Here is a 9,946-nt window from a genome sequence, read left to right on the forward strand (position 1 = left end):
ACATTTTAGGTAGTTATCGATATGTATGTTCCTATTACCATTTTGTTAATTGTTTTGGGTTTGTTATTGTAGGTCTTTTCCTTCTCTTGTGTTTTCTGCCTAGGGAAGTTCCTTTAGCATTTGTTGTAAAGCTGGTTTGGTGGTGCTGAATTCTCTTAGGTTTTTCTTGTCTGTAAAGGTTTTATTTTCTCTGTCGAATCTGAATGAGATCCTTGCTGGATAGAGTAATCTTGGTTGTAGGTTTTTCCCTTTCATCACTTTAAATATGTCCTGCCACTCCCTTCTGGCTTGCAGAGTTTCTGCTGAAAGATCAGGTGTTAACCTTATGGGGATTCCCTTGTATGTTATTTGTTACTTTTCCCTTGCTGCTTTTAATATTTTTTCTTTGTATTTAATTTTTGATAGTTTGATTAATATGTGTCTTGGCATGTTTCTCCTTGGAATTATTCTCTGTTGGACTCTTTGTGCTTCCTGGACTTGATTGGCTATTTCCTTTCCCATGTTAGGGAAGTTTTAAACTATAATCTCTTCAAATATTTTCTCAGTCCCTTTCTTTTTGTCTTCTTCTTCTGGGACCCCTATAATTCAAATGTTGGTGCATTTAATGTTGTCCCAGAGATCTCTGAGACTGTCCTCAATTCTTTTCATTCTTTTTTCTTTATTCTGCTCTGCAGTAGTTATTTCCAGTATTTTATCTTCCAGGTCACTTATCCGTTCTTCTGCTATTGATTCCTTCTAGAGAATTTTTAATTTCATTTATTGGTGTTGTTCATCATTGTTTGTTTGGTCTTTATTTCTTCTAGGTCCTTCTTAAATGTTTCTTTTATTTTCTCCTTCTATTTCCAAGATTTTGGATCATCTTTATTATCATTACTCTGAATTCTTTTTCAGGTAGACTGCCTATTTTCTCTTCATTGTTTTGGTCGGGTGGGTTTTTTCCTTGCTCCTTCATCTGCTGTGTATTTCTCTGTCTTCTCATTTTGCTTAACTTACTGTGTTTGGGGTCTGCTTTTCACAGGCTGCAGGTTCGTAGTTCCCATTGTTTTTGGTGTCTGTCCGCAGTGGCTAAGGTTGGTTCAGTGGGTTGTAGGCCTCCTGGTGGAGGGGTTTGCCTGTGTTCTGGTTGATGAGCCTGGATCTTGTCTTTCTGGTGGGCAGGACTGCATCCGATGGTGTGTTGGGGGTGTTTGTAACCTTATTATGATTTTAGGCAGCCTCTCTACTAATGGGTGGGGTTGTGTTCCTGTCTTGCTAGTTGTTTGGCATTGGGTGTCCAGCCCTTGAGGTTGCTGGTCATTGAGTGGAGCTGGGTCTTAGCGTTGAGATGGAGATCTCTGGGAGAGCTCTCGCCAATTGATATTACATGGGGCCGGGAGGTCTCTGGTGGACCAATGTCCTGAACTTGGCTCTCCCACCTCAGAGGTTCAGGCCGAACACCCGGCAGGAGCACCAAGACCCTGTTAGCCACACAGCAGCTGTGCAAACTTGGGCAGCCTATTTTATTCTCCAGGCCTCAGTTTCTCCATCTCCAAACTTCTGGACCTCCACACTCCAGAGGCGCTCCTTTCAACGTGCTGCCTCTCCCCTTCTGTGCAGGTCCTAAGCCCCTGCCCAACTTTTGAATCAACTGAGAAATAAGAGAAGTAGTGTGAGCAGAAGGTATTACAGTTACCTACTGGTGTATAACAACTCACTCCCAAATTTGTGGTTTAAAGTGAGTTATGATTATGTCTCATGATTCTGTGGTTGACAAGGCTCAGCTGGGTGGTTCTTGCTTGGAGTCTCTCATGTGGTTCAAGTCAGATGCTGGCTGGGGCTACATTCATGTGAAGGCTCACCTGGAATGCACACCTAAGATACCTATTCATATAGCTTGTAGCATGTACTGACTGTGCCTGGGGATCTCATCTGGTATTACCAGCCGGAACACCTACACATGGCCTCTCCGTGTGGCTTGGGGTTCTTACAGTGTGGTAGCTGGTTTTGAGAGGGATAGTTCCAACAGCAAGCATTCCAAGAGACAGGAAGAGCAAGCTGCCAGGCCAATTAAGGACTACATCTAGGACTGCTATAGCATCACTTCTGTCATATTCTATTGGCCATAAAAAGCAGCCACACAGGGCTTCCTAGGTGGCGCAGTGGTTGGGAGTCCGCCTGCTGATGCAGGGGACACGGGTTCGTGCCCTGGTCCGGGAAGATCCCACATGCCGCAGAGCGGCTGGGCCCGTGAGCCATGGCCGCTGGGCCTGCGCATCCGGAGCCTGTGCTCCGTAACAGGAGGCCACGGCAGTGAGAGGCCCACGTACTGCAAAAAAAAAAAAAAAAAAAAAAAAAAGCAGCCACAGGGCCCATCTAGATTCAGTGGGATGGAGAAATAAGCTCCACCTCTTGATAGGGGAGTAGAGGTTCACATTGCAGAAGAGCATATGGGAGGGGGCGATATCACTGTGGCAGTCTTTGGAAAATGGAATCTGCCACACAGAGGCGTATGCATGCTGTAATCTCTATTTCTGATAAAGTCTTATATTAATAATGTGGCTTATAGATTGTAAAATGGTAAAACTGCTATGGAAAACAATATGAAGTTTCCTCAAAAAATTAAAAATAGAAATACCATATGATCCAGTAATCCCACTTCTGGGTATAAATCCAAAATAAATGAAAGCAGGACCTTAAAGAGATGTTTGTATACTTGTGTTCATAGCAGCACTATTCACAGTAGCCAAGGTGGAAATAACCCAAGTATCCACTAACAGGTGAATGGATAAACAAAGTGTGGTATGTACATACAGTTGAATATTATTCAGCTTTAAAATGGAAGGAAATCCTGTCAGGTACTACAGCATGGATGAACCTTGAGGACGTGCTAAGTAAAATAAACCCAGTCACAAAAAGACAGATGCTGTATGATCTCACTTACTTGAGGTATCTAGAATAGTCAAATTCATAGAGACAGCAAGTAGAATGGTGGTTACCGAGGGCTGGTGGGAGGGGACAGAAAAGAGTTGCTGTTTAATGGGTATAGAGTTTCAGATTTGCAAGACGAAAAGTTCTGGAGATCTGCTTCACAACAATGTGAATACACTTAACACTACTGAACTGTACACTTAAAAATGGTTAAGATGGTAAATTTTACAGTATGTGTTTTTTACCACAGTAAAAAAAAATCGCTATAAATTTAAAAATGTGGCTTATATATTTTAACTGTGGCTTATATATGGAGGAAATCATCTAGTTAATACTGAACAGAATGAGTCAAACTTACCCACCCAGTCACCAGCAACCCACCCAGTCACCAGCAGTGCCAGACCACTGCAGGCCTCCCCTGCAGGGAGAATATGCCCCCTTTGATATAGAAAGCGGACAAGAAATAGGCAGAACAACTTGTTCCATTTTACCTTCTTCCTTGGAGGGGAGTGAGAGGGGATGGAGAGAGGCCAAGGGCTCTCTCCACATAGCAGTCAATATTTTGAATGAAGAAGAGACATTCCCTCGCTAAAATCAATTTGTTCTAAGGTTGTCTTAATTATTATTGGGTAATAAACACATTATTGAATTTTTCATCTATTTCTTCCCCACTCACCCTGATTTTAATGGGAATTTTAATTTGACTTTGAAAATTACATTTTAAGTGTAATGGCCTACATAAATCCAAATACTTACTTTGACAGTTTTATACTTTGACATTTCTGATACCTTAGACGCTCCAGTTTAGCCCAGGAGTACAGGAAGCAACTTCAGATGCAAATGTGCTCCCAACAGCAGGCCCGTGAAGCGGAGAAGGAGGAGGAACGCCGAGAGTTTGAAGCAGGGATGACAGCAGAGAAGAATTTCCAGGACAAGATCCAGGAGATCCTGTCCACCCATCAAGTGCTGCCCAAAAGTATTCATCCCATGCGGAGAGCATTGCCCTGATAAACTTCCACCATAGCTTCATAAACGTCAACCTAGCTTTTCTCAGTCCTTTACTATTTTAAACTATAGCATGCCTGTATATCCCTTTTAACTCATGGATAAACTGTTCTTTTATACTGAGTTTGCATAATTACATGCCACGAAATTTTCTTCTTACAGATTAAACTGTTCCTTTTTGAGATTTCATAGACTGACAAATCTGAATGATCTACTTCCTATCACATAGTTATTTTCCTTATTTATCTCCATGCCTCCCTTTCTTGTTCATTTATTAATAGCTTCACTTTCTTCCATCCATCTACCAATATGCCCATTTCCTCTTGCCTCCTTTCTCTTCTCTCTCACAGATATAATTCACAATATTAGCAGGGCATTTTTGCAGGCAGAGCTGGGACTATCAGCCACTTTCATTAACCTGCTTATTCAGTCATTAAACAAATGTTTACTGAGTGCCTTTCATGTGCCAGCACCATTCTGGATCCTGAGACTTCAGCAAGAACAAAGCAAGCCCCTTGCTCTCATGGAGATTACATCCTAGTGGAGGAAACCAGGTAGGTGTTAAGTGCTATAGGCAAGAAGTGGCAGGAGTGCTACTTTATTTTATATGTGATAGTCAGAATAGATCTCTTTGAGCAGCTGATATTTGAATGAACCAGCCATGTGGCTATCTGGGGGGAAGACATCCCAGGCAGAAGAAAGAGCCAGTGCACGGGCCTCGGGGCAGAAGTGTGCTTAGTGCATATGAGGCTTTGCATTTGTGCTGGAATAGAGTGAGGAGAGAGTGGTAGAAGACTAATTGGAAAGGTAGTGGGGCCAGATGATATAAGGCCTTGGAACCAGGGTAAAGACTGGCTTTTACTTCTATAGGAAGCTGTTAAAGGGTTTTGAGCAGAGGAGCAACGTGATACGATGTAAGAGGCTTGCTGGCTACCATGTAGAGAATAGACTTCAAGGAGACAAGAAACAAGGATTCAGTTAAGAAGTGACCACAATATCCCAGGTTAGGGGTGATGGTAGTGTGGTAGCCAGCCTCCAAGATGACCCCTAATAATTCTCGATGTAGAGAATGTACACACAGAAGTATGTGTTTATGCCCTCGTATAGTCCCCTTCCACCCTGAATCTTGGGCACTATGTAAAATGTGTGCATGTACTGGTTAAAAAAGAAAGGTAGAAAGAAATCGACATGTTCATATTCCTTAAGTTCAGCATTATAATTATTTCTACTTCTTTGAAAAGTTCCCTCCAAGGCTTTTTTTATATGGATACTCATTTTTACATTGTAAATACTCTGCCATGTTTCTTCACCTATCACATTTACAAATGGCTACATAATAGTCTACTGTTTGTCCTATAATTTATTAGACTTTGAGTTTATTTCAAATTTGTCACTATTACAAATTTTTCTATACAACATTCATTTGAATTGTTTCCTTAGAGTCATGCAGTTCCCTGGAGTGGGATTTTTGGGTCAAAGGGGATAAACATTTATATACTTTTGCTTTCAAGCACCACATTTGCAAAAGAAGTTTTTAGAGTTGCAGGCTCTTTAGGGAAATGTTTTCAGGGCCAGTTGGTATTCTCCCTGAAGGTTTAAAATGTATTTAAGCAAATTGTTTGCTAGAATCTCTGAGAGGTTTTTTCTTTAACCTTTCTACCCATTCATCCACTCTTAACCTCAGCTCTGGGAATCTAGCTCCTCCTTTGGATCCTTTCGAGCCTCCCTGCGGCCAACATTAATCTCTAATCCAAAAGTGGGAGTGGGAGTCTTGGCCACAAAAAAAAGAAGAAAAAGTCTATCATTGAAGTTTTGTTGAAAATCAACTGACCGTTAATATAAGGATTCATATCCAGACATGCTACTCTGTTCCATTAATTTGTCTGTCCTTACACCAACACAAAACTGTAGTGATGATCACTGTAGCCTTTAATAAGGCTTGAAATTGGTAGTGTAAGGCATCCAATGTTATTCTCTTTTTTTCCTGCCCAAAATTGTTTTGTCTATTCTAGTTTCTTTAAATTTCCATATAATCGTAAGGATCATCTTGTCAATTTCTACAAAGATGCCTACTGAGATTTTGATAGAGATTGCATTGTATCTATAGATCAATTTGGGGAGAACTGCCATCTTAACAATAATGAGTTTTCCAACCCATGAAGAAGATCTATCTCCCCATCCACTGAGGTCATGTTTAAATTTTTAAGCAATATTTTATGGTTTTCAGTGTGCAGGACTTGTGCTTCTTTTGTTCAACTTATTCCTAAGTGTTTCTCTTCAATGCTATTACAAACAGAATTGTTTTCTCAAATTCATTTTTGGATTTTTCATTGTTAATGTATAGCAATGTGACTGATTTTTGTATATTGAACTCGTATCCTGTGACCTTGCTAAACTCACTTATTAGTTCTTGTAGGGTTTTTTTGTTTTTTCTTTTTTGAGATTGTGTAGGATTTCCTACATTCAGGATCATGCCATTTGCAAATAAAGACAGTTTATTTCTTTCCAATTTGGATGCCTGTTGTTTCTTTTTCTTTCTTTAACTGCACTGGTTAGTGCAATATCAAGTATGATATTGAATAGAATTAGAATGCATAGACATTCTTGACTTGTCCCCAGTTTTAACGGAAAACGCTCATTCTTTAACCGTTAAGTATGATGTTATCTGTAGGTTTCTCATAGATGCCCTTTACCACGGTGAGGATGTTCCCTTCTCTTCCTGTTTTATCGAGAGTCTGTATATAAAGAGGTGTTGGAGCTTATCAAATGCTTTTTCTGTGCCTGTTGAGTTGAACATGTGATTTTTGTTCTTTTGTTCTATTAATATGGTGTATTACATTAATTTATTTTCAGATATTAACTAACCTTGCATATCTGCGATAAATGCCACTTGGTCATGGTTTATGGTTTTTTTTTTATTAAGTTGCTGCATTTCATTTGCTAATATTTTTTTTTTGTCACTGTGTTGATCTTGGTCTGTTGTGTATCTTCCATCTAGGTCTCTTGTGATGTTGTCTGGGTCTGGTATCAAGATATTATCGGCCATATAAAATGAGTTGGAGAGTATTCCCTCTTCCTTTATTTTCTGAAAGATTTGTGAAGGATTGTTTTTATTTCTTTCTCAAATGTTTGATAGAATTCACCAGGGATGCCACCTGGGCTTTCTCTGTGGAAAGATTATTTTTTATTGCTAATTTAATATTTTTACTGACTTAGGTCTAATCAGATGTTCTGTTTCTTCTTGAGTCAGTCTTGGTAATTTGTGTTTTTCTACAAATTTGTCCACTTCATCTAAGTTGTCTAATTTAAACACATAAAGTAGTTCATAAAATGTCCTTATAATTATTTTAACTTCTAAAGGGTCTGTAGTAATGTGCTCCTTTCATTCTACTTGGAATTTGGGGTTATTTTGCTACTCTGTGACCAGAAAATAACTGGAAAGTATGACCTCTCCATCCAGTGTCTTTCCCTGCCCCCAACCCAGAATAACTCTCTACCAGAGAGCGTTGCACTTTGATGATTGAAGCAATGTTTAAAAACAAAAGTAAAAATCACTTATTGTTGAATTATGCTGTTTATCTTTTTCTTATTTTTATGTAAAGGAAACTAGCCTTTTATCATATAGATGCAAACATTTTTTTCTAGTTTTTCTGCCCTTTTGATGGCAGAGCAAGGGTCTGGATTCCTGACATTTTATTATCTGGTAGGGCTGATTTCACCACTTTGGTCTCCTTTACGGTTTTTTTTCAGAGCTATCATATTGGTTTTTTTTTTTTTTTCCCCAGATCAATACTAGTATCATTTGATTATCCCAGTAATATTTTCATTCAGATTGCATTGGGTTTATAAATTTGCTCAGGGATGCTGTCAACTTTACAATGTTGCATTTATTCAAGAAAATCCACTAAACCTTGGTGAGAATGGTGGGAGTCTATGGCATTTTGGCCTGGAGCTGCTTCCAGATCCCCCTCAGCTGCGTGGACCAGTGGTTCTATCAGGGCAGAGTAGGTTGTAAGGACCTACCTGCAGCCTCACTGCCACAGGGGGTTGACTTGATTGACAGCAAATTTGGAATAATCCATGCTTGGTACATTGTCAAAACAAGAGCAATCTTGGTGGCAATAAGTCAGGGAATGCCAACATCACAGCTAGCTTGAGACTGTGATACTGGTTGGAGCAAGCAACAGACAGACCAGCCAGAAATTTCACAGGAAGATCTGGGGAACATGACAGCTATTATGGGCTTTGATAAGCTCCCACATATTCTTGGTGATATGGAAACTGCTTAGACAAAAAACTACATGCATGCTTATGAGAAACCTAGCAGGCCCTCATAGTCTACTGATCCTTGGCCACACATGAGGCCTTGCACATACAAAAAGTAAAAGCTGGGGCGGATTTGCTAATGGCCTAAACTTTGAATGTGTTCCCCACCCCCTCACACATATCCATCAGCAGAAGGTGGAAGCCTTACTAGCGCAATCACTCACTGACCACCCAGGGCAACCCCTGGGAAGCCATGCTTAAAACTAAAGAGAGGAATTTAAGAAAATGAGCAGAGACATCAATGTTATTTTTCCAGGTGGTATAAAGCGTCACATGAAGTCAAGTATGTGTAAATGACTTGATTTACCATAAAATGTTATACATACATGGGCATTATTATCGAGTCCATTCACCTAGTGCAGGGAAATTGATAAGAAAAAGATAACCCAGTAGAAAAATGTATGAAAGACTTGTGCAGACACTCTGCAAAGGAGGATAGGAAGATGGCCAATGAACAGAGGAAGAGATGCTCAAAATTATTACTCATCATGGCAATGGAACTAAAACTACTGTATGTCAGGAAGGGGGATATTTCCCCCTTTATCCATCTTGAGTTCTTGTGGCTGGACTAATAATAAAATTGACACAAGACAGATTAACAGGAGAGAAACACAAATTTTAATTTGTGCACACAGAAGTCTCATAGAAATGGAACCTAAGAAGTGGCCAAAGCAGGCAGTTTTCATATCTTTTAGATAAAAACAATAAATTTGTGAGAAATTGACAGGAAATTTGTGAAGAATCTAACTAAACAGAGTTTGGGATTGGGGTAGTAAATTCAAGAAGTAACAAGTTTTGTTTGTACAGGCTTCTTGGCCTGAATGCTCTATCTCTGGTGATAGGGTGTCCTTTTACCTCCAGGTGCCAGGAGTACACCTGTTGTCGAACCCAAGTTCATGTGCCTGAGGCACAGCGAGGCCAAACAAACCGAAATGTTGGAGTTTGGAGCAGAGAAAGGTTTATCGCCGGGCCATGCAAGGAGAAGGGGATGGCTCATGCTGAAAAGACCCACACTCCCTGATGGGCTTCAGGGAAGCATTTTTAAAGGCAAGGTGAGGGAAGGGAGCTGCGGGCTGTGTGACTTGCCTCACGCACAATTCTCTGATGGTGAGGTAACAGGGCCATGTCACAAGGGTTAACATTGTCAATCCTCAGACTCCTGTAGCTCTGGGGACAACATGCTCATGGTCATCAAGCAGTTTACTTCTTCCATTTGGTGGGGGTTTTAGCATCTATAAAATGACAGTTCTCCTGGCCCAACTGCTGTTTTTGTCACTATGTGTTCACATTCTTTCAATCATTAATTCTTGAGCCAGGCTTTTGTGACTCAGGGGAGGCCTGGGAGACTACGGCTTTTCTACAAAGAAGAGGCAGGCAGAGGATATGGGGGCAGGAGCCTGTCCCAGGAAAGCCCCATAGGGTCCTGCTCACTTACACACCTTTCACATGAGAGATTTATTTCCTACTTGCAGGGGGACAGAGAGGTGGGTTCGATCTCCGGGGCCATGGGGTGCAGTGGCTTGAAGCAGAATCTTAGTTCCCTGACTGGGAATTGAACTCAGCCCACAGTGATAAGAGTGTGGGATCCTAACCACTAGACCACGAGGGCCAGCAGGCTTGAAGCAGGACCTCTCTCCTTGACTCCTTTGAAGAAAGAATTCAGTAAAGAGACAGAGGCAGTGAAGCGGGTTAAGTGTTTATTAGAGGC

The 9,946-nt window shown here is 40.7% G+C and overlaps 1 protein-coding gene across 4 annotated transcripts in view; it reads left to right on the plus strand.

The window, feature by feature from the left end:
* CFAP53 (cilia and flagella associated protein 53) overlaps positions 1–9,206 on the plus strand; it is a 70,161-nt gene extending 60,955 nt beyond the window's left edge. For 2 of the 4 annotated variants that reach the window (XM_032654156.1, XM_032654157.1), the window contains exon 8: positions 3,702–6,846. In XM_032654156.1, the coding sequence (XP_032510047.1) occupies positions 3,702–3,915 (214 nt within the window). In that variant the 3' untranslated portion in view covers positions 3,916–6,846. Of the gene's footprint in view, positions 1–3,701; positions 6,847–9,099 lie in introns of those variants that run through there. The other 2 variants (XR_004353119.1, XR_004353118.1) reach the window with 2 other exon arrangements.
* Positions 9,207–9,946: the final 740 nt, after the last annotated feature.

Source organism: Phocoena sinus, chromosome 14 (genome assembly GCF_008692025.1).
Source record: "Phocoena sinus isolate mPhoSin1 chromosome 14, mPhoSin1.pri, whole genome shotgun sequence".
In the NCBI taxonomy this organism is placed as follows: domain Eukaryota; kingdom Metazoa; phylum Chordata; class Mammalia; order Artiodactyla; family Phocoenidae; genus Phocoena; species Phocoena sinus.